General features: G+C 29.5%; 2 protein-coding genes and 1 long non-coding RNA gene across 4 annotated transcripts; all 3 read right to left on the bottom strand.

The window, feature by feature from the left end:
* Positions 1–1,075: 1,075 nt before the first annotated feature.
* LOC105764000 (uncharacterized) lies at positions 1,076–3,409 on the bottom strand. Its single transcript, XR_001124496.2, has 2 exons — positions 3,088–3,409; positions 1,076–1,321 (listed from the first exon to the last, which is right to left on the bottom strand). It is a non-coding gene; the product is annotated as an uncharacterized LOC105764000 (long non-coding RNA).
* Positions 3,410–6,568: 3,159 nt separating this feature from the next.
* Positions 6,569–7,774, bottom strand: LOC105762450 (auxin-responsive protein IAA20). The gene is made up of 4 exons (XM_012580249.2): positions 7,489–7,774; positions 7,196–7,398; positions 6,983–7,085; positions 6,569–6,875 (listed from the first exon to the last, which is right to left on the bottom strand). Exons 1-4 carry the CDS (start codon positions 7,632–7,634, stop codon positions 6,830–6,832), a joined length of 498 nt encoding a protein of 165 aa, XP_012435703.1. The 5' UTR covers positions 7,635–7,774; the 3' UTR covers positions 6,569–6,829.
* Positions 7,775–19,427: 11,653 nt separating this feature from the next.
* LOC105763998 (uncharacterized) lies at positions 19,428–21,812 on the bottom strand. 2 transcript variants are annotated; one of them, XM_012582423.2, is made up of 8 exons: positions 21,502–21,812; positions 21,368–21,427; positions 21,119–21,289; positions 20,854–21,036; positions 20,633–20,763; positions 20,198–20,366; positions 19,936–20,065; positions 19,428–19,835 (listed from the first exon to the last, which is right to left on the bottom strand). In XM_012582423.2, the coding sequence occupies exons 1-8, from the start codon at positions 21,691–21,693 to the stop codon at positions 19,576–19,578; spliced, it is 1,296 nt and encodes a 431-aa protein (XP_012437877.1). In that variant the 5' UTR covers positions 21,694–21,812; the 3' UTR covers positions 19,428–19,575. The 2 variants fall into 2 exon arrangements, with proteins under 2 accessions (XP_012437877.1, XP_012437876.1); XM_012582422.2 differs by having other exon boundaries at positions 19,428–19,841; positions 21,502–21,808.
* Between the last annotated feature and the right edge of the window lie 2,100 nt (positions 21,813–23,912).

Genomic DNA, 23,912 nt, shown 5'->3' with positions numbered 1-23,912 from the left:
CAATTTTTGTCTTAAATTCTTTATAATTGGACCACTTTTTGTTTTGCCTCTTTAAGTCTTTTGTCTTTGTCATAGTGGGGATATGGGAACTTCAACTACAGGCCATTTGGGCTCATACATTTAGTAAAGAAAAGGGGCTGAAGTTTCTGTAATAAGATTTTGGTTAAACTCTGCTGTTAGTCCTTTTCTTATGCATAAGTTATAGATTTAGTCTCTATACATTAATTTGGTCATTTTTAGTTCACGTGATTTTTTAATCTTGAAATTTCAATCATGATTAAATGACATAACCTAAGTTCATTAAGTTCAGTTGTTTTCAAAGTCTTATATTACAAACATATTATCATATATGTAATGGCATGTTAGTTTACTATTTACATATATTACTCATAAAAGGCCAACTACTAGATTTAACGATTGTCGATTTGCGTCAAGATTGAAATTTCAAAGTTCGAAAAGTATAGGGATTAAAAATATTAAATTGGATATAACATGAACTAAATCTACATATTTACACATGATATAGAACTAATAGCATGATTTAATTAAATGTATTTAACCACTACTTTTTGCATTACTAGTGAATTTTCAAAATTAGAAAAGTATAAGTACTAAATTTGACCAATTCAAAAATAAAGGGATTAAAATTGATCAAATTAAAGTACATATAAAGATTAGATCTATAACTTATACATAGAGACTAATAGCGAATTTGACCTAAGATTTTAATTAGTACAATATAAATAAGCGAAAAAAAAACTGGGCAAATTAAAGAGTAAATTGGTCCTCTTGTTAAAAATTTAATTTACTTCTACCGTTTAAAACTAGTTTATGTATGTCAGAATAAGGCATACGTGGCACACCACGTATAACTATTTAATTATTCTGTCAGCCACGTTGATTCTGTATGCTTTTAATATATATATTTTTTGAAAATAAAATTTAATACATTAAGTTTTTATTTAATCAAAAAAATACATTAAAATTTTATACTTTTTCAAAAAATTCACATTATCATCTAGATTTTTTTTTATCCCCATTTATCTCAATTTGGTCTCTAAAAATGTGAAATAAATTATCGACAAGAAACAAATAATTTATTTTAGGGAAATGTTAAATACCAAGATTCATTCAACCAAACATAGATGTAAAAAGGGAGCCTAATTAGCAAGCATAAACAATTGATAAGATGCAATGGTACAATAATAGTGATTGACTCAAAATCTTAAATTTTTCATTTGCCTGATATGCAAATGACAGCGTGGATGCTTCCTGGAGCAATTCCTAATACCGTCAATACTACATTTGCCCAGAATCGTCCCTGCAAGTGTAAACTCAACACACACGTTAAAATGGAAATAAAATTATAAAAATATTGGAGGGTTGAACTAAATTTTATGTTACAAAAGTAATTGAATTGAACTAAAATTGTTCCATGTAATCAAAGCAGCGAAGGTCGTGCCTAGCCCTGCCTGCTAGTAGATTAAACCATAAACATTTGCGGTGGTAGAGCCAAGTGGGGCAAGCATGGCCTGGACCCCTAAAATGATTTTTTTTTCATTTATAAATTTTAAATTAGAAATGGTAAAATTGTACTTTGGCTCACCAAAATAATAAAAAATTAATTTAATCCTTTATAAATTATAAAGATATAGTCTATTAAAATGGTGGAATTGTATTTTTACTATCGTAAAAATATACACTTTAATTTTAATCCCCTAAAATAATTTTTTTGGTTCCACCAGTGAACATGTGTATACCTATCAGATCGATAGTCATAGGGGTATGTGGGGGCTTTGGTACCCCAAAATGATTAAACCACATTTATATCCCTTAAAAATGTAAAATTATAAATTAATATAATGACAAACTTACATTTTGACGTTTAAAAATTTATAATTCAATTTTGGTCTCCTTTTAAAAAACGGCCTAACTTCGCCCTTGTTGACAACTTGGATGTAATGTATCAAAAAGGAGATTATATCACTAAAATTTAAGAGGGCTATCTTTTCTAGCACATCAAATTCAAAGTTATCCATGCAATAGGTACATTTGTATGTAAAATCTAATCAAAGGTGGATGGTAACAAGGGATTAGGAGGGCATTTGTCCCCCAAATTTTTTTTGAAAATTCTTTTTAACCTTTGAAATTTTAAAATTTTTAATTAGACCCCAAAATTTTAGAATACCTCATTAAACCTTTCAATTTTTTAAAAATTTTTAATTAGATCCCTCCAAAATTTTTGTCAATTCTCATTAGCCCTTTAAATTTTTTGAAAGTTTTAATTAGACCTATCAAAAATTTTAAACATTCTCATAAATCTTCCAAATTTTTTGGAAGTTTTAATTAAACCCCAAATCTTAACACCAAGAATCGCCACTGAATCAAATCCGCGTGCTTTAATTTAGTCTAAGCTAATGGCTAGGTTGATAGAAAGTCCTTATTGCTACACCTTTAATACTACGAGGAATTGATTAAAATGTTTTGAAGTTTTTAACAGACTTAAAGTTCGTACAATAATTAACTAATCCAATTAACCTAATTATATAATCTAAAAAAAATGCCAAATTCTGCTATTAGATCCAATACTGTGTGAATTGTGAATTTAGTACATATATTTTGATTTGATCATTTTAGTCCCTATACTTTTTGAATTTTGAAATTTTAAACCTAACCCAATGGTAATAGTTAAATTTATTTGGTTAAATTATGTTATCATCCTGTACCATGCATAAAGTTATAAATTTAGTCCATGTTCACCAATTGGATCATTCTTAGTGACTATATTTTTAATTTTAAAATTTTAGTCTTAATGCAAACTACAGTCATTAAATCCATTAACTGATTTTTTATAGAAATATGTGAAAATAATAAACAAACATAGTGTTACACATGACAATATGTTTGACACATCAAATTTTAAAAATAACAAAACTTAACTTAATGAATTTAATAGTTATCATTTGATTAGAACCAAAATTTTCAAATTTTAAAAGCACAGAAACTGAAAATAACTAAATTAGTACATAGTTTAATAATAGAATTTAACCTAATAAAAAATGGAGTGGGAGTGAGTGAGTGACTGACCGTACAGCCTTCTTTTTTATAAATCCCAGCAGGAGGCAACAAGATTGCGAGCATAATATCAACACAGTCCGCCGCTCCCGCCTTCTCGTCTCGCTCGCCGCTTGTATTTTTGCAGCTAAAGCATCCACATTTGATGCATATACACATGTTGATCGATGGCTATATTTAAATCAAAGAGCTTGTATTGGTTTGCATGATAGAGCTTACCAATGCTTAGTTTTATAGAGCCCTATGGCAAAGATGCTGTCGTGAATTAAACACTAACCATTCTGCCAAAAGAATAAATGAGGGGAATCGAATTGGTGGCGAGTGATTTGCTGTACTTGATGACCTCATGGATGTGTCGTGTTAATGGAATGAATTCCACCTCCTTATATTTTATTTTTTTTACTCAAAAAATAAGTAAATTAGTAGAAGAGAGCAAGTTTCGATTTTAATAAAAAAACCAACCCATTCGGTTTCAGTTTAGTTGGGTGGGACTGATTAGTCAGTTTTGATCTTGGTTTAATCAGTTAATCTAGTCTGTTATTGGTTTTTGAATCTTGAAATTGAACAAAAAAAACCGACTTATTTTATTTTTAAATTATTTAAAATATATTTATATTTTATAATATATATATATATATATATAAAATAAACATATAACCATAGAAACCCAACCCAATAACCCAAGGTTAATTAATTGGAAAAACCAATCGAACTGACTGAACCAAAGTCGGTTCGATTTGGTTGGTTTTTTCATGTTAAAGTTGGTTAAGTCAGTTCGAAGAAAAAAAAACCGGCCAAATCGACCAATTTAACCAAATGTTCTCCCCTACAAATTAGTCTTTTATGTTAAATTAAAGAGTAAATTAATTTTTTCGGTTAAAATTTTCATATATTTCTATTATTAAAAATTGACGTAGTTGAAGAAATAATCAGACAGTTTCATGTGACATGCTATGTGTATTTCATGTTGATGTATATGGACTAATTTTTAATAAAAGAAATTGATAAAATTTTTAAAAAATTAATTTATTTTTAATTTAACATACAAAATTTTTTTTTTTTTTTGGGAATGAGTTTAAGTGGGGTACATTTGCAAGCTGTTTTCATGTATATAGGTTACTGTAGATTAAGAGAGATTTTACATTGACTGGTTGACCAGATAAGCTCAATATCTTTTATCATGTTTTTGCTTTTATGAGAAGCTTGATTCTTTGTACTTTAGACCTTGGGGGGGCATCCATCAAATTGGTAGCTCGTGATCTATCATTTTCTCTTGAGGAAAAATCGAGTGCACATGTAATGGATATAGGCATATAATTGGAAAAGAAAATATTCCCCAGCTGCTTGATATTTATCATTTGATAAGTAATATTATGGGTTAATTTATGCTATTTGTCCCTATACTTTTTGAATTTTAAAATTTTAGTCTTGACTCAAACGGTAATAGTTAAATTCAATTATTAGTCATGTACTATGTGTACAGTTGTAGATTTAATCTATATTCTCCAACTGAATCATTCTTAGTCCCTATATTTTTCAATTTTGAAATTTTAATATTGTCGAAATTATAGTGAGTAGTCCATTAATTAAATTTTTAGTGAGTAACATGTAAAAATAACAAGCTAGCATGACATTACATATATGATAAATATGCTTGTTGCATTAGGTTTTGGAAATAACAAAATTTAATGAATTTAACAGTTATCGTTTGATGAGAACTGAAATTTTATAATTAAAAAAACATAAAGATTAAAAATGAGTAAATTAAAATACGTACACTAATAACGCAAAAAGAAACATTTTGGCAAAACTACAAAATATTTGAGATACTCTTGAAAAAGAATACTTTGCTTTAATTCTCAACTTTGGATAGAAAAATTGAACAACATTTATATGAAAAAGGAATTTGATCCTGTCTGTTTTCTCCTCCTGTTGGGAAGTTAGCTGTAATTTGAAAAACAAATTCAAAGAAAATGCATGTTTGAGTTCACCCTAAAATAAAAAAATTCCATTTAGATTTTTATAATTTATAAAATTTTAAATTAGTAATGGTAAATTTATACTTTGGCCTCCAAAATAATAAAAATTAATTTAATCCTTTAAAAGTTATAAAGATATAGACTATTAAAATGGTAGAATTATATTTCTACTATCGTAAAAATATATAATTTTATTCCGCCACCCAAAAAAAAATTTTCTGGCTCCACCATTGGAGGTGATTATGTTAGATTAAAATTAGTCCAAGTTTTCCGATCTACTAATATTTCTATTAATGTTGGTTCTAAAGGGATAATTTTAGATGGTTAAAATATGTAATAGGTTTTGTACTTTTGATAAAGTTAGAATTCAGTTCTTGTACTTTTATTTCAAGGAATTTAGTCTCTCTAATTTTCATATTTCAAAATTTATGTCCTATTATTAACACTGTTGCATTTTTTTGTTAAATCTGTTGGTGTGACATTTTGAAATGAAAAAAAATACTCACTTGATAGCGATGTAACTACAAAAATGACGTCGTAATGAACCCGAATTTAACAAAATAATCTTAATAGTGTTAATAGTTGAACTTGAATTTTGAAATCTAAAAATAGAGACTAAATTCTAAATCTATAAAGAGTATAGAGACCTATGACATATTTTAACATTTTCATATCCATGTTCGAAATGGTTGTTTTGTAGGATTAATTTAGATTTAATCAATTTGAGTTTGAATCATTTTAAGTTTCAACCACTTCAAATTAAAGGTTATTGAGTTATTTGTTTGATTTTAAGGTTGATTATTTCAAGTTTGAATTATTACTTTTTTTATTATCAAATCGAGTTAAATCAAATTTAAATTTTGATTGAGTTGAGTTTTCGAGTTCATATTAAAATTAAGACATAGTGATTTTATGGCACTCCAACTTAAAAAAATTATTTTACCTTTCATTTAAAACTTCGCCTCTTTCAACTTAAAAAGGTGAAAATTTAAATAAAAACTATTTTTAAGTTAAAAATCAAATAAATTCTAAAATTAACATGTCTAAAAGTCTATTGGTTAAAATGTTTGTAATTGATTTGTTGGGCCAATTTGGCATGACTTTTATTTTTTTTCTTTTAAATTTTGTCATGACTTCACTACCCTATTCCTTCTCAATGGGCTCTTTCTTGGGTTACTAACAAGTAAAAGTCTCAACCTTATTCTCTTATTTTCAAAATTTTTCCTTTTTCCTACTTTAATATATGAAATATTATTTTCTTCATAATTTTCTCTAAAAAATAAAAGTTATCACCAAAAACATTATATGAGATAAAATTAAAATACTATAAATGCTAAAGGTCGGGAGAAAAAATATGATTTATTATTTTCCTATTGAAAAGAGATAAAGATGACATGAAACCATAGTTTTATACTATCATTTCTCGTAATTGAATAGGTGATTTAAGTGAATTTCGATTGGCAACCTTCTTGAATATTAAACATACTGTCAGATGCATCTTGAGAAAACACATGTGATTGGGCTTAAGACCCCAAATAAATCCAAAAAGAAGAAGAAGAGCTTTATTTACACAGCCTAAAGAGCAAAAAAACAGATGCTTGATACTCTTGTCATCATAGTATGAGGTTTTTCCTTTTACATTCCAAATCCTAAAAACATATTCCACCCTATATTTTTCTACCTACCCTATTCATTATCACTCCACAAGTTAAAACTAAACACAACAAAAGAAAACACTAAAAGTAGAAAACTTTTTCCTTTTTTTGCATCAAAATTCAACATTTGCTTATCTTCAATCTCCTCACAGCTGACAAGAACATCCTATAAACATGCAATGAAAAAACAGATTCAGCTCTTTGGTACTTAAACTTTGTTTATATATATATATATATATATATATAATGGGTTTTATGTTTTATTTTACTTACTCCCATGGTACATCACCAACCATCATCCAATCCCCTTCTTTATCTTCATATGTTAACACATGGTATTTTTCATAATGGTCACCATCAACCTCAGCTTCAGCCCCTACAAAAAAAGGTATCATAAAGAAAGAAAGAAGAAAACCCATCATTCTATATAGTCTATATATTATATTTTTGATGAGAGAAAATTAAAAAAAAATTTGAAATATTTACAGATAATATTTGTGTTGAACATGTGTTGAAGTGTTCTTATAAGCTCGTAATAATTATCATGAGCTAACAAATCCAGTTTTCTCCCAATGGGAATCCCTTCCATGTAAACTTTAACAAAGAAAGTTGCACTGTTGCACTCATGTTCTTCTTCACCATACGCTTGCCTTAGCTTCACCTGCGGCTGCCAATCCGGTGGTTGTTCCCTGCCGTACAAATGATTTCCTTTTTCCGATCAGTCCAAAAACAAGCATTATGTTAAATAAAAAAGGAAAAAGAAAAGACTGTGAAAGAACCTTGGGGAAGCTGAAATGCTAAGACCAAGTCTAAGATCAGTGGTGAAATCCATGTGAGATGAAGCAGACGAAGCAGCAAAGTGATGGTAATTAGTGCTGCTTTCGAAAGATGATGATGGTGAAGAAGAACTTGTAGCTCTACCCATTGATATGATATGAAGAGTGAAAGATGAATGAGCCGCCACCTTGGGTTTTATTTATATAAGAAACATAAAAGATTAGTAGCATATATATATATATTGTTGGAAGATACGAAGTGGTACTAAATTTTTGTTGGGAGAATCAAAGGGAGGCAATTTCTTGAAATTACTGGTTGTGTGGTTGGGCTGCTATGTTGTCAAGGTAGCCGACATGTACACGCGTCGTTTACCGAACCCAACTTGTATTAATCATGATTTTCACTTTCTTTTTTGGGAGAGGGGGATTTCGATTCAATAAGGTTGATGTGTAGTTCAATGTTTTGTGTTTGCTTCCCTTATGTTTGAAGGATTTACATTAGTTCGGGAATTAATAGATTCAATAAGTTCAATAATGTTTATGTTTTATAGGGCATAATTCGGATCTTAGTAGATAAGGTACTCCTGTTTTTTAAATTTATTACCGTTGTTTTATTAGACATTCGTGTTCTCAATAAAGTTAACGGGTAAAATTCACAGTAGAGATAATATTAACCGATTGAGAAGTTCATCAATTCTCGATAAATGATATTTCATAGACTTATCTGGGCAGAGTTAACCTTTGCTCAATAATTTTTTTTTCTTTTTTCTTAACCTTTTGGTGGTAATTACTTACCTTGGATCTTAATTATAATTTAACCACATTAAATCTTTAAATAATGAAAGTTTTTTCAATATTGTTTTTCTCTCTATAAAACTCGAACCTAAGGGGCTTAGTTTAAGAGACATCAAACTCCTCCTTTTACTCCAACAGATATTGAATCATTGATACAGTAATTTGAAATATATAGTTGATGATTATAAAATGTCAAAAATAATTCTAAATCATTCATCTATTTTTACATCTAAATATGATCATGCTTAAATTTTTAAAAAAATACGATCATGCTTTGTTATTATAAATGTTCTTATCAAATTTACGATTTGAAATTACTCTTGTTCAAACTAGGATGAAAATAATTTCAAGATTCGATATAAATTATTAAAATAATTTAGTTAACAATATTCATAAGATAATTAATTAATTGCAAAAAAAAACATACATTAATTATGTCATTAGGAACAGGGATACAATAGCATCGAAGTTGTAAACGTTAGGATAGAACATGTAAACTCGAAATTGCTGTCCCAAATCCATGTTCAATGGATATAATTATCGTCCTCCACAAGACATAATTAAGGGAGAGGATATTGGTAATGATGACTTCCCAGGTAATAAAATTTGTTGATACTAAAAGTTAGGCTTTAATAATTCCATCACTTTCCATATATTTGTAATTATAGAAACTATAAATTAATTATTTTAATATAATGTTTATAAATAGTATATCAATTTAATGCAAAAAAAATTATATTAAGAGAAAAATATAGGAATGATAAATATTTAATAAATTACTCACAATACTCTAATGTTTTAAAATTGGATAGATGGTTGAATCGATTAGACCATCAATTTTCGATTCTCAATTTAACTAATTCAACGGATCGATTTGTTTTGATTTTAATAATATTGCAAGACTCGAGTGTAAGTAATATTTAAAATAATATAATGTGAGAAAATAAAAGGTGAATTCACACACTACTATATCCCCCAAACACTATTATAGTGGCTAATGGCTTCTCCTCAAAGAGAGAAACCTAAAGAACTAAAAAAGATCCCATCATAGAGATATGCAATGTAACTCAATTTTGCAAAACACAAGGAAAAAGAAGAAAAGTTGGGATTGAATTGAATCAAAATCTTTACCCCCACGTGTAGAATCCACGTGTGGAAGGTAAATTCTTTGTCTCACCTTAAAATTAAAAAAAAAAGAAAGAAAAAAAAAACATGATTATTGATTGTGTTTTAAAATGATCTCCCACAAAACAAGAAAAGAGGGGAACAAGCAAATCCTTGCTTACACCAAAAGAAACGCCAATTTTGCGAAAGAGAAGTGAAACAAAGATCAACAAAAGCAAAAGTTGATGTTCCCCACCATCCCTACCCATACCTTTTTACTGTTTTCCCATCACTTTTTTCTGTTTCTTTCCAATTTATAATCCGACCCCCTTTTATATATATATATATATATATTGGTTTAACTATGAGGTTTTTTAGTTATATAATCATATGAATTAATTGTATCGGATGCATCTAAAGTATGATTCGAATTCTGAAATGATTCCCAAATTCTAGTTGTTCTAATTGAATCTTGTTGGTGGTTTTATGAAGGAGAATTGAAAGATGGTTCAGCTGGTGGGTTGAAAGTCTTAAAGAAGATTCAGCTTTTAGGGTGGGTTTGGATGGACGGTGCGTTTACCTACAGTTAGTGTAAAAACAGCGGTGGCGGTGAGATTAGATACTGTAGCGATACTATAGCGTGAGACAAAAAATAAGCTAAACGCATCGCACTCAATTGCCCATCCAAACCCACCCTAAGTCAGAAACGAAGTCAAAATATTTTTTAGGGGCCAGAAGTAAATTATAAATATTTAGGATCAAAATGAAATTTTATCATTGTAGTAATTTGTATTCTTAAAATTTCTAAAGGGATTCTAAAGTAATCCTACCATTTTGGGGGGCCAAGGCCACTGTCAGCCGTCCTCTAGCTTCGTCGTTGGATTTAAGGAGTTTATTGAACTTCATAAAACTATTTAACGCAGAATCTCTTGATTGATGGGTTGTCACTAAAATTTTTGTAATTTAAGTATATCTTGTTAGGTTGGTTATCAACGATGTAACTTGATGGAACATGATTACAATGTGTGTGTGAATGACTTGTGACAATAGTTTTGTTAGGCCAAGCCTCTAAACTAGCTAGGCCCTATTTTCTGGCGAGACATGTCTTAACAAGTTGTTCCTTTGTAAAGTATGTTCAACAAATCCTCATAGTATTAGTCTCGTATCAATAAGGTATTGACCATTGAATACCAATTTCATATGTGATATATGACATATTTAAAATACATGAATCAATTTTTAAACAATTTAGATTTAACGTGATAAAAATTGACAACAATTAAAATTTATAAAGCTGTTTTTACCATGTCAAATTCAAACTATTTTTGGATAAATTTAAACACATTTTGTATACAATCTAAATCATATTCGAACAGACATTTAACATTATGTGGATAAAAAACTTAATCAACACAATATTAATCCTAACAATATTTTCATTTAATTAATCAAAAAAGATGAAAAAAGAATTAAAGAGTAAAATAAAAATATGTTGTAGACACTGGAAGAAACAATGAATACATACTTTTTAAAATCCAGAAGGCACAAATTTGTTGACACTCCCTTCTATGGAAAATCTCCATCATAGTGTCTACTCATCCTATGGGTTTCTTTTTTCTTCTTTTAATTTTTAAAATTTTACAGTTGTATTTGTCAGTCAATTTACATAGGAATAGGGTTGCTTTTTATTTCCCTATGCAACAATGTCTCAAATATAGGCCCTCGGGAGAGAACTTTGGGTTGGGGGCATGATCTCATTTTTGGGCATTGCTTTTCTTATTTTCTTTTAACTTTATTTCAAAATTTTTAAAATTAGATTGATGCTTATCCATCATTAATTTGATTGGTTTGATTGATTTTTCCTATTTAATTAAATAAATTATTAAAGAATTATAAAAGTTTAAGGAAAAGGAGAAAATTGTTTTGTGTTAGTTCTAGATTGACACTCCCGATTAGTTTTCAGTCTGATTCTAAAAACAATGCTATTTTCACGGAAATTTTGTTTTCATTTCGGTATTTGAAATTTTTTTCATCTCATATGTGAACGTAGATAGAACATGCCATTAAGTGTGGGGAGAAGGTTAATGAAAATTTTCATAATTTTAGAGGTCTAATTAAAATTTTCAAATCCTTTAGAAGATCTAATTACAATTTTCAACAATTGTAAAAGTCATCATGAAAAATTTCCAAGCTCGTATATCTTTTCGCCACTCATCTAAACTAACATTTTCATCTCTTTTATCTTAAAATTATTGACTTCTAATAAAATGTACGATGTGTCAAGTTTTTATTGATTTTTTGAGTAAATTGAGACGAAAATAATAGTTTAAGTATTAAAGTGAATCATACAAAAAAAAACCTTTAAATATCACAATAAAAAATTGGGTATAGCTCGGGAGTTAAATCGTATGCTAATCTCTCTCTCTCTTTTTATGTCTAAAATATTTTAATATTCGATGGTTATATTGAACATTGACTAAATTCAAAACCATATCAAATTGAACTTTTAAATGAAACAAAACCAGTTTAATATATTTTCTTCATCTATAGAATTTAAACCCAATACCTGATGCGGTCGTTGAAAGCACCAAAAATATCCTATCTCTAATAAATAATGAAAAAGAATAGTAAAAGGGAAGTAGGGTCAAATCCTCAGGGACTGGACTTGCAAAATATCTTGTTCCGTGAAATCCCAAGCAGAGTCTTGCCTAAGACAACCTGCGTTCCTGAAAAAAAAACAATAGCAGAATTAAATTATTGGATCTAGAAACGAAAAATAAAATAAAAACAGAATTAAGAATATTGAATTAAAAATTCGGGAAATTAAAAATAGAGTTAAGAGAAAAGAAAATTCTTATGGGAGATTACAGCCTCCAGTTGTCTCGTTCCGCCTTGGGTTCAATCCTCGGCTTTTAGATGATCCTTCCCAAACCGAATAAGCCAGTTATAGTGGAAGAGGACGCCTATGACCACCAGCTCCAAGGATTTAGACTTACAATTTAGTGGAACCTGACTCTAGACAACAATCGCTTCTGTGGGATCGTCTTATGCTAGATCAACGCTTCTCAATGGCGAATCCCACGCCATTTTGTCTCTTGGGCTCGCCAACCTCTGACGCAGTAAGCTAACGAACCAACTGTGCAACATTCCCAAAACATACAAAGCGGTCGTCTTTGCATACGTTCAAAAACTTACTTCTTAAGGGACTTGGACGGAAGCGTCAGCCCCGTAGTGCGGAGAAATGATGAATACTCAGCGATGAGGCTAAGTACGGATTCTAAGCCTCATGAACCCTTTTGGGGATTTTTGACAACTTTCGGCTAGATGGGTTTAGTGGCTCATGGTTGTGGTAGAAAAGAAAATAAATAAAATAAAAATAAAGATTTTATTGAAAGGAAATATGAAAAGAACAAAAGCCTAGACTTTTGGGGAGAGAGTGTTTACAAAAAAAGAAAGATGATGGGATCCCCTTTTGAGTCACTTCACCCCCTATTTATAGTGCTAGGGGAGATATTCTAATCCTAATTAAATTCCTAAAAGATAAATACATTTAATTGAAGATAAATAAAGATAAAATAAAATCCTAAAAATAATCCTTAATAATTATCTCAATATTAATTATCCTAATATAATTAAAATAGAGTTTAATAGAATAAAATCTCTTCTTTTTGCATTTCAACCCTTGTGTCCTCCATGCTTGCACTTTTGGCACCTACTTTTCCTTGTGTCGCACATTGGCCCATTTTATCTCTAAATTCACGCTTTTGGCCCTTAATTTCACTTTTGCCTCAAATTTAGTCCCTATGAGATAAAAGATCATAAATAGCTCAAATTAGCAGGATCATACTCAAAATAAGTATATAATTAATACATAAAAATACGTTATTCTAGAGTGTTATCAATACCTTATTTTAAAAATAGGATTAATATGTAGTTTACCCTCGAATTTGTCTTAAAATATCTAGTTGGCATCTCAATTTGTATTCTGTCATCTAAATTGGTACCTCCGGATTAACACCATTAGTTTGTACTAACATGATACTGATAACCAATCTAGTGGCAACACGTGGCAGCTTCTAAGAAAGCCATGTGAGCATAAATAAAAAAATTAAAAATCCTTAAAAATAAATATAAAAAAAAGAGTATAAATTTTTGTCTTGATCCGTTCTTGATGCAAAAATTATTATAATTTTTTATTAAATTATATATTTATAAAAGGTTCTTTTTTTTATTTTTTGAAATGTATATCTGTCATGTGGCATATTAAGAGGTTGTCACGTGTCAAAAACGGATTGGTTATCAATGTCATACCAATAGAAACTAAAATGTTATCGTAGAGATATCAACCTAAATGATAGAATACAAGTTTAAATATCAACTAAATATTTTTAGACAAATATAAAAGATAATAAATCAAATTCAATGATGCATTTAATCTATTGATTAGAAGCGTAGAAATGTGAATAAACCAAAGGCAGCTTTGGTCAATGACATGATGAAAAATAAGACATCAGCCGCCTACACATTATTTAGGGGTAACATTATGCGTCCCCCTATTGTCCAAAGCTGCTGTTGTCTTTTGCTTATATAGCCTTTTTCTTTTTGCAGCTGCTACAATTATTACAAATTCTTAAGTAGATTCTATGTCTGCATATATGGTCATGCCAATCTCTAACTCTTAGGACCCCAATTTTGTGCTTACCGGTATTCTGGTTTCTTGTCATTGCTTTAAACAAATATATTTTAGGCTTTAGCATCTAACTAATGCAATAGCTACTTGAGAATGGGATTTAAATTCCAAAATCAACTTAACTAAACTTTGAATTTTATTAAAAAGCCCTAATGTTATCTATTGATTTAGAATCTTAGTTAATAAATGATTATATTCAAAGACAAAGTTAGAAATTTTGAATCTTTTGAACTCTAGAAATTCGAATCTAAAAATTAAATGAAAGAAGACAACACTAAGGATTTTGGGTGTTCTCAATTTTTGAAGTTCGAAGTCTCCAATTAGAAATCTGAACGATGGGGGAGCGATTGCCACCAAGAAGAACATTATATTGAAAAACCAAGGTGATTTAACCATGGAAATCAAGTTCACACATGACATATATGACTTTGAGTTTTCATTCAAGTGGTTTTAAGAAATGAGCATGATGGTGCTATTTCTAGTTAAAGGAGCTCACCAGAGATGGCGGCAATGCAAGGTCTGGCAATTACGTGGATTCCAAAATGTGCATTAAACAATAATTTTATTGTCACGCTCGATTATCGTCACACCATTAATGCAAGTAACAACTCAATGATTATAATGTAACAATTCAATAACATTAATGATCGTATTGTAATTTTTCAAAGTTTAATGATCATAACATAATTTAAATCATACATAAGTGATAAACTTATTATTTACCTATTCACTAAGGGGTCGATGCTTCAAGTTGAATGGTAAGAAAAAATCAATTTATCTTAAGAACTCAATTTCGAGCATTATGCATGGAAAAAAACATCAGGAGAGCTTACACACGGTCATTAAACTATTAGTAAGTTTACATTTTGATCACTCAACTTTAAAAAGTTACAAAATGATCATTGAACTATTCAAAAGTTTTCATTTAAGTCCTTGAGTTATTAAAATCGTTGTTGTAAGGCCTTATTTGTTCATACCGTTTGCACCAATCGAAAGCTCTCATCCCCATTCTCTTTTACAATTTAGCTTCTTTTTTTTTCATAAAATAGCTTTGAACGTCACGAGTCTGTGAAACAAAATCCAAACAACTTTCTTCTTCACTCTCTGATATTGGCCATTAGCTTGACTTGAATCTAAGGTAAGTTATTGTACTTATCAGTGAGTACTAGGGCCAATTTAGCATTGCTTCTCAGAAGCACTTTTGGGACAAAAAATATTTTTGAGATAAAAGTGTCGAAACCACCTTTAAGGTATTTGAAAAATGGGAATCGACTTTGAAAATGGAGTGGCCACTGATCTTTATTGGAGGTGTGATCGGCTCACCTTGAAAATGATTTTGATCTGCGAAATTTTAAGAAAATAAGTTCGGGAGTCGATTACGTACGAGGAAGGGTTAGCACCCTCGTAACGCCCAAAATTGGTACCAAATTGATTGTTTAATGTCTTAGTGTCGAAACTTGAAAAGATTTTTAAATACGATCCCATGAAATAAAATCTAAGCAATTGAATCGGATGATAAAACGGACCCATTTCAAAGAAAATAATTGCCACACTCAGTGAGTTAGAGTGCAACCGTTCAATTTTCGAAGTTAGATTCACTTTTTTTATTTTAAAAAATTTATATATTTTGATAAGGATATTTGGTTATTTGGGTCAATCAAGAAATTAGAACCCAGTAAGTTAGGTTTTAATTTCTCGAGATTCCTAAACACCAAATATTGCCTTTATTTTAAAATTGAGATAACAAAATGTCATATCCAGTAAGTTAGGATCCAACATCTTGAAATCTCAAAAGTTTTATTTTGAAATTGTATAGTTTTAACAAAATAAGTACTTGGCCATCTAAATTCATCGAAAAGAATTGAAACCCAGTAAGTTAGGGCACAATCCAATCGAGAACGATGAACACCAAGCCATTCTTTTGAAGATTATGAAATAGCATGATTGTAATGCTTTAATAAAACACAATTTTTACAAATGAAACACGATTGAATAGCAATACATAATGTAAAAGATACAATTCGTAATCTAAATACATATTGAGGAATAATAAACAAAGGATAAATTCAAACAAAAATGGCTACAACAATTTTTATCATATTATGCTAATATCAAGTGAATTAAATACAACAACATTTTAAGTTGAAACATTTACACATGAACTCAAAATGGACTTGAAACAAAAGAATAACATTATGGAATAATAATATGTAAAATAAATTTGAAACAAGTAATACATTTATTAATTTACCTCAAATAACACATATAAAATAACCATGTAAAAGTCTTAATACATATATGATTTTAAAAAAGTAATCACCTAGATAGGTTTTGAAAGAACTAAATTATATATAAATAAAATTGACTTAAGGTACATATATAGATATAAAAATACTTGAAATTTATAATCATAATAATATCAAACATCAAAATAATAATATATATATATTAAAATAATTTAATAGCACATATAGTAGCATTTAAAAACATTATATCGAAAGAAAATTAAGTTATAACACAAAATGAATTACTAAAATATGTTCAAGTATGTCAAATTATTACAAAAAAATTTCTACATATATAGATAATGAAACATATAATGATATAAAGTTTAAAAATGAAAAGGATAAATTTTAAAACAATGTTAATAATTTTAAATAACGATATGTCAGACCTTAAAATTATAATAAAAAAATTTGAAAACAATGTTAATCCTAATATTTAAAATTTATTAAAATAAACATATTAAAAATACTAAGCTAATTTTACGTTATGTTATATATAAAAACTAAATTTGAATGAAATTTTCTTTAATATATTCACTATAAGAGCCAATAATATTTATGAAATTTAACAAAACATTATGACTAATGAGAAATAAAATAAAATTAAAAAATTACAGATTTAGAAGACTAAATTTGCAATCAGTCGAAAGCATAAGGACTAATACAACAACTAAACGCAAAAATTCAAGAATTCAAATTCAAGTAATGAAAATGTCGCCGTTTAACCATGAACCAAATTGAAATCAGGATAAATTATATAGTATAAATCAAAAAACTGCAGAACATCGAATTAGAATAATACAAAACAAGAGAGGACTGATTGCGCAAATAGTCCAATGAACCAGAATGGGCGGATCCTGCCCTGGGTCGGGTCACCGCGCGGATCTAAACCCTAAACGGCACTGTTTTAACACCATTGCATTGGCATTAAACGGCGTCGTTTCGTAGGTCGCTTATAAGCCAAAAGAAACTCTAAACCTCAATAGTCTGTTCATTTTTTATAAAAAACCAAAAGCGAAAGGAAAAAAACAGGCGCCGCTTCACAATCCTGCTATTCGGAAGTTCTCCGATCTTTTGAACCGTCGCTCGACTCCGATCACAACGGAGCAAACAACGATTCCAATATCAGGTAAAACCACTCTCCTTCTGTTTTTTCTCTTAAACAGTAAATCAAAAGAAAAATGAATCAAAGAATCGAAAGGAAGAGACAAAGAATCGAGAGAGAAAAAATTTCAAAATAAAATTTAAAATCACCTTTTTCTTTTCAATTTTTCGTTTGTATTGATATTCTGTGTGTGTGTCTTACAAATTTCAATCGGCCCTTTTTATAGCCGGATAGGGACAAAAAAATTTTAAATTTTTTTACATTTTTTATTTACTGCTAGTATTTTCTGTTAATCCCTCATTGCTGCTCCTTTTTTTGCCGTTGTTGTATATTTTTGCTGCTCGTTTGTTCGTCTCTTGCAGATACGGAGTGCAGGACTGGGGACGTGGCGTGTACGGAGGCAAAGGCGTATGCGTGAGAGCAGAGGCTTGGCACGCGCGGAGGAGTTGGGGCTGCTGCGGCGCTAGGGCTTGCTCGCTGCTAGGGTTTCTGCCATTAGGTTGGGATTTGGGCTGAGTTGGGCCATTAGGTGTTTAGGCTAGTGGGCCGAATTGGGCTGGTAGTTTGGGCCATTGTTTTTGGACTATTATTGGGTTTATGATTGGTTTATGGGCCGGGCAAAAATGGGTATTACAAAAAGTATTGCTAAACGAGATACTTTTGAGTTTTTAAAAAATGCTTTTGGAATAAAAAAATACTTTGCAAAACCACTTTTTTGGCCAAAAGCATAATCAGAAAATTTTAACTTTTACTTAAAAGTGCTTCTGAAAAACAGTGCTAAACTGACTCCTAGTTCAACATAGTGATCGCTAAATTATCGTTTGGAACTCGCTAACCAAATTAAAAAAAAAAATGTTAACGACCTAATAGCTTAAGTGGCAACTTTTGAATAGTTGAATAAACTTTTAATTGCCAAATATTAAAATGTCTTTAAAAATGGTTGCAATGTATGTGATGCATAAACAAAATAGAGTGAATTAATAAATACTGCTACACTAATAAAATTATAGTATTAATTGGTGAAGGAAGAAAAAAACATATTAAAAGGTTGTTTAAATGAGTATGAATAGTGAAGAGATTTTGCCCGAGAAATGAAAGACAAGGCTGTAAGTAAATAATTGTGGAATGAATCCTTATTGGCTACCAAAAGAATAAATACAAACAATAAAAATTAAAAGGACATAGGTGAAACCCCAAATTTGGAACAACAACAGCAGCAGCAGCAGCAGCAGCAAAATTTCTGGAATTTGGGGAACATGAATGAAATGGAACAGGAAGAATTTGCTGCTGAGGATTTTAGGTTTTTGTAAGCAAAGCATTTATGACATATTAACAAGCTAGAGCTTTTTGGTCACTTACGGTAAATGATTTATTTAAATCAATTTAAACTATTAAATCAAATTTAGGTACTTAATTGTATAAAAAGAAAAAAAACTCTTTAAATACCAATTTGAGCCTTAAAGCTAAATTTAGATACTAAAATATATATTTATCTTCCAATTTTTTTGTAAGATTCAAGGATCAAATTCTGATTAACTGAGTTAATTTCTTAATTTTCGTAAACTAGATATATGAAAAATCAAAAAGTTCTGTTTGCTTGCCCCAATGCCATTAATAATTCATATGGTCCTTGTGCATGGCCCTAATGCCACACCAAAATCAAGATACATGGTTGTCTCCAAGAAACACATGGCTCAAGACTTAATCAAGTTAAGCTCGATTAAGCTAATTCGTATTTAAATTCGAGCTCATTCGTATTTAAGCTCTTTCCATATAATAAGAGAAAACATAATTTCATAATATAAAAACATATTAAAATAAAAAATTCAATTAAGCTCGCAAGCCGTTCAAATCGAGTATTACAGTACTCGAATTCGGTTTGATCGATAACTCAAGCTTGACTCATTAATTATCAAATTTAGTTCTTAGATTTTCTTTTTACGAATCGAATATGAATAACTCGCAAGTACCAATGTGTCTTTTACGCCCTTTATAATGATAATAAAAACAGCATGTAAACAGGAAATATTTGGTGATACAACAATCAATGCATGTATAAGCATTTCTGAATTACACACTGTTTATATACAAAAGTGTATCAGCATTTATATTCATGCAGCTTCAAGCATCGGGCCGTTTGACTCCTTGTTCTTTGCCAGTAACCCAGAATTCTGAATTGCTGATCCGCTGCCCGGAGCATCATCTGCTAGTTTTAGATTCAACAAAGCGTCAGCCAATGATTGATCAGTTCCTTCTGAATCACTAACTCCAGCTTCGGGATTCAGATCTTTAAGGTTTCCACTTCCGATTTCTAGCTCCAATTTCCTGAATTCCTCTTCGATATCTTCGTCCTCCATGTCCAGGGATGGAGCTGGTTCTTCGACAGTAAAAAAAGAACAGGTTAGACAAGAAGACAGTACGCAATAACTCGATGGAAATTAATTGCCACAAGGATGGCTAATAAATACTACCTAGAGCCTTTTCAACTTGCTTCTGTGAATCAATGCTCTCGTCGAGTTCTTCTAAACAAAGCTGAACTTCTTCAATGCTTATTTTATTCTCCTTTATCACTCGTGCTCCGATCTGGATTGCTCCAGTTACCTGCCATCGGGGAGTAATACATCAGCTTATTCACTATCTGCCAATTTTCTCTATATCTAAAACCGAAGTCAGAAGCTCAACTATGTCATGTTTATATCACGAAAAGAGAAGTTTTAAGTTGTAGTAGCTGACCTGTTTCGTTGATTCCACATTTGCAATAACACTTAAGACCTCTTCCACTCTGTTAAGAAGTGAGTTACATTTCTCTCTATTCTCGATGCCCAACTTCATCTCTTTTGCATGTCTCAAGGCCAATTTCTTGTTCCCAGACTTCAACGAGGCTAATGCTGACTGTCTTGACCTGCCAAATATAAACTCAACCACAAGACCGGTATATTTAGAGCTTAAAAACACTGAACCATGCATATAAGATGCAAATGGTTTTAAAATCAATACATTTGTCTCGAAATATTCTCGGTTCAAAAAAGAGTTAAACTGAACTTCCGAACCAGTTGGCACAGTGCAACCGACTCTTGTCCTAAACCGATTAACCATTAACCATCTTCATATGCATTAATCATAATTCAGCAGATGAAATAAGACCAAAAGACTCAAAAGAAAGATTACATTTCCCAGCGTCGGTCGATCACATCGAGTTGTTGTTGAAGTTTTTCTTGAGTCCAAATGAGGTGGAGAGTGTCGAAATCTAAACTCGAGACACCAGAAACCACAGCTGACGAAAGGGAAACTTTTATACCCTGCAATAAATCAGATTACTTGCAATAACAAAAAATTTGCAAAGACTTTATAACTCAAGCCAGTTTATCGACACAACAAGCAGCACACACCTCGATTAGTTCTTTCTTGTTGGTGGAGAGATATTGACCTTTCCTGCACCCTGACAAGTAACTCAACACAGCATAACCTTCCTTTTGTCCTCCACACATACTCTCGAACTTGTTCCTCGTAACAACACAATGTGAATTCCAGTGACTTTCGGACAAACACTTAATCACTTCATCAGCTTTCTCCTAAGAACAATTAGATTAAAACAGTTCAAATATTCCAATTTTTAGTTCATGAAATAGTACTTTTCACAAACATGTTGCAAACCTTCAACAATGTTGTAAGAATCAGACAATCTTCAAGAAGGATACTTTCAGGAGACATTGTTGATCTGTTCATCAAGCTTTTCACTTTATAAAATAATTGAGTTAGTCTCCCACTATAAGGACCCACCATGTCCGAAATTCGAGTTATTTCACCTTCATTATACATAATAAACTGAAATTTTCATCAAAATAATAAAACCCAAAAATTCCATAAAACAAAACAATCAAATTAACCCGTAATTTAGCTCACCAATACGTGATCAATGCACAAAGGAGTTAAGCCTCCTCTATTAAACCACTCATTTTTCACCTACAAAACAATTTATAAGCAAAACGAAATAAATATCAATTTTATAAGTGAAAAATAAGTAGAAAATTGAAAACCTGCGGAGGGGAAATGATGAAGACACCAAAATGGCGGGCGATTTTTACGATCAAATTTTTCCAGAACTGGAATTTGGGTTCCCAATCGGATTTTTGACCGCTAAAAGCTTTAAACCGGGCCGTTGCGATTAATTCATCGTCCCAATCAGGTACTTCTTTTCTTGTAAATTCCTTCACTGATTTCGAATCCATTTTTCTTCTGAAAATCGAAAATTTCAATTGAACTCCCGCTCAACCCAAATGCTTCCGCTAGGTTTTTGCAATTTTCTCGAGAAATTTACTAGGAAAAAGAAAATCCAAATGCGATTTGGATTGTGAAGCGGATCTAAACTTGGATCCAAGCCCAATTGATATCTTTCACGGCCTTTTTTTTTAACATTATTAGGGTATTTAGGTCTTTTACATGAGAGAAATAAATTATTTTACGATTTTTAAAAATTAATAAATTATTAAAATTATTTTTAATATTAATATTTTATATACTTTTATAATTAAATTTAATTTTAAAAATATTTTTATCATTTAAATTAAATTCAGATTAGCCCAAGACATAAAAATTTTGTCCCAATTAGATTGGGCGAGCTGCCGAGCCCATGAACAAGTATATTCCTCCCCTAAATCCAATAAATTAATCTCTATTTTAATTTATGAGAAGTTGATGCTTGTATTTTATGAAAATTAAAAAGTTTTTATGTGTTGAGATTGTTTTTTTTTGTTTTTTCTAATGTGATGCTCCAATTTGTTGTTAATTGTTATAACAATTTTAAATTATAGGAGTAAATTTGATTATTAAACTCAGTTCTATTTTTTTAAGTATATATAATGATAAATTTAGTCTCAAATAATTATATTTGTATATCAATTCAGCTTTTATTTTTATTTAAGCTAAATTTGACCATCAATTTTTATAAAGAGCTCAATTGTTGTTTTTTAATGACTAAACATGATAGCCCACATGGCAATCCACGTGTTCTTCATACTATTTTTGAATTCTTTATATATTTTTAAATTTTATTTTAAAAATATTTTATAATTTTAAACTATTTATTAACGTGACATATAAGACAAATAGTGTCATATTAGAATGAAGACACATGAACTGTCATGCAGGTTCTAACTTAGTAAACACAAATTTCAAAAAGAAATTAAACAATATCAATTTTTTTATATCTTTTAAATTTCTTCACTTTTGGATTACATATTTGTAAATTATATTTTTATTTAATTTTAAAATAAATATACTTTCTTGATTTTTTTTAATTATATCATAGAGTAGATATTGATTAAGTAAATAAGTATATTTATACTTTATCAACTTAATAAACAACAAATTATAAAAAGCAAACAATATCAATTCTCTTGTATCTTTTAATTTCTCCACTTTTGAATTATGCGTTTATAATTTTGTTTGTTTTTTTTTACAAATCTTTATTTTTATTAAAGATTCAACTATTAGCAACATTTTGTTTCAACAATTTTAATTTAAAATAAGTGAAATAAATAGATATTTAAGAACATAATAACTAGCGATATTTTACAGTGTTTTTAAAATTGCGGATATTAATTAGATATATAATATTAAATATTACACTAACAAGAAGTGATTTCTCTTTTCTTTTTCTTTTTTTTATATGCTAATGTCAAATTACTCTCATTTGGTGTAGAAGAAGATGAATTGAAAGAGTTGCCAAGGGCAACCGTTGATGGCATTGGACATTTTTTATTTTTTTACAATAAGATCCTTGTTTTGGGTTTGTTATTATATAGTTAAAATGAGAGAGATTTAGTCAATTTTGTTTTAAATATTTTCATAAACTTTTAATTGTTTTGTCTATTTAATATTTAGGTTTTTCTTCTTTTTTCTTGCCGGAGTTTAATAAGATTGTTGATGCAATAAATTAATTCCAATTTCTCCTCATATATAACGTTCAATTTTAATATTATAAATCTTTGAGAAATTGGATTAAAATTTTAAATAATATTTATATTATATAAAAATATAAGGATGAATTTTTAAGTAATTATATTTAGACCTAAAATTAAATCATTTATGTTATAATTCATATAAAATAAATTATTAACATGTAACGTTTTGTATTAGTTTATAATATATAATACAAAAGAGATGAACTATTACGTAATTATAAATGTTATGTCTAATGTACATAAAATCAATGGGACAAAATAGTTCAAACCATAACTTAGTTTAACTTAACACTGTAAAACTTATTCAAAACAATAGTTTTGGATGCAATCAACGTTAGTCAAGGTATATATCAATTACATATTAACTTAGATTTAATGTGCAATAGAATACGTGGACTTTAATTTATTTTAATTGTACACATAAAATTTTGATTTTGATTTAATTGTAAATATTTAAATAAATAAATAAATTCAATTATTCTCAA

Source organism: Gossypium raimondii, chromosome 12 (assembly GCF_025698545.1).
Source record: "Gossypium raimondii isolate GPD5lz chromosome 12, ASM2569854v1, whole genome shotgun sequence".
NCBI classification, from domain to species: Eukaryota; Viridiplantae; Streptophyta; class Magnoliopsida; order Malvales; family Malvaceae; genus Gossypium; species Gossypium raimondii.
This window is presented reverse-complemented; position numbering and strand designations above follow the sequence as displayed.

Coding starts and splice junctions, on each gene's coding strand:
- LOC105762450 (XM_012580249.2), bottom strand. CDS start 7,634: ATGGGTAGAGCTACAAGTTCTTCTTCACCATCATCATCTTTCGAAAGC. Junction 7,399..7,488: donor AGCATTTCAGCTTCCCCAAG/GTTCTTTCACAG, acceptor TTTGTACGGCAG/GGAACAACCACCGGATTGGC. Junction 7,086..7,195: donor GTTCAACACAAATATTATCT/GTAAATATTTCA, acceptor CTTTTTTTGTAG/GGGCTGAAGCTGAGGTTGAT.
- LOC105763998 (XM_012582422.2), bottom strand. CDS start 21,693: ATGGATTCGAAATCAGTGAAGGAATTTACAAGAAAAGAAGTACCTGAT. Junction 21,290..21,367: donor TGTGCATTGATCACGTATTG/GTGAGCTAAATT, acceptor TGAAAATTTCAG/TTTATTATGTATAATGAAGG. Junction 21,037..21,118: donor TTCTTACAACATTGTTGAAG/GTTTGCAACATG, acceptor AATTGTTCTTAG/GAGAAAGCTGATGAAGTGAT.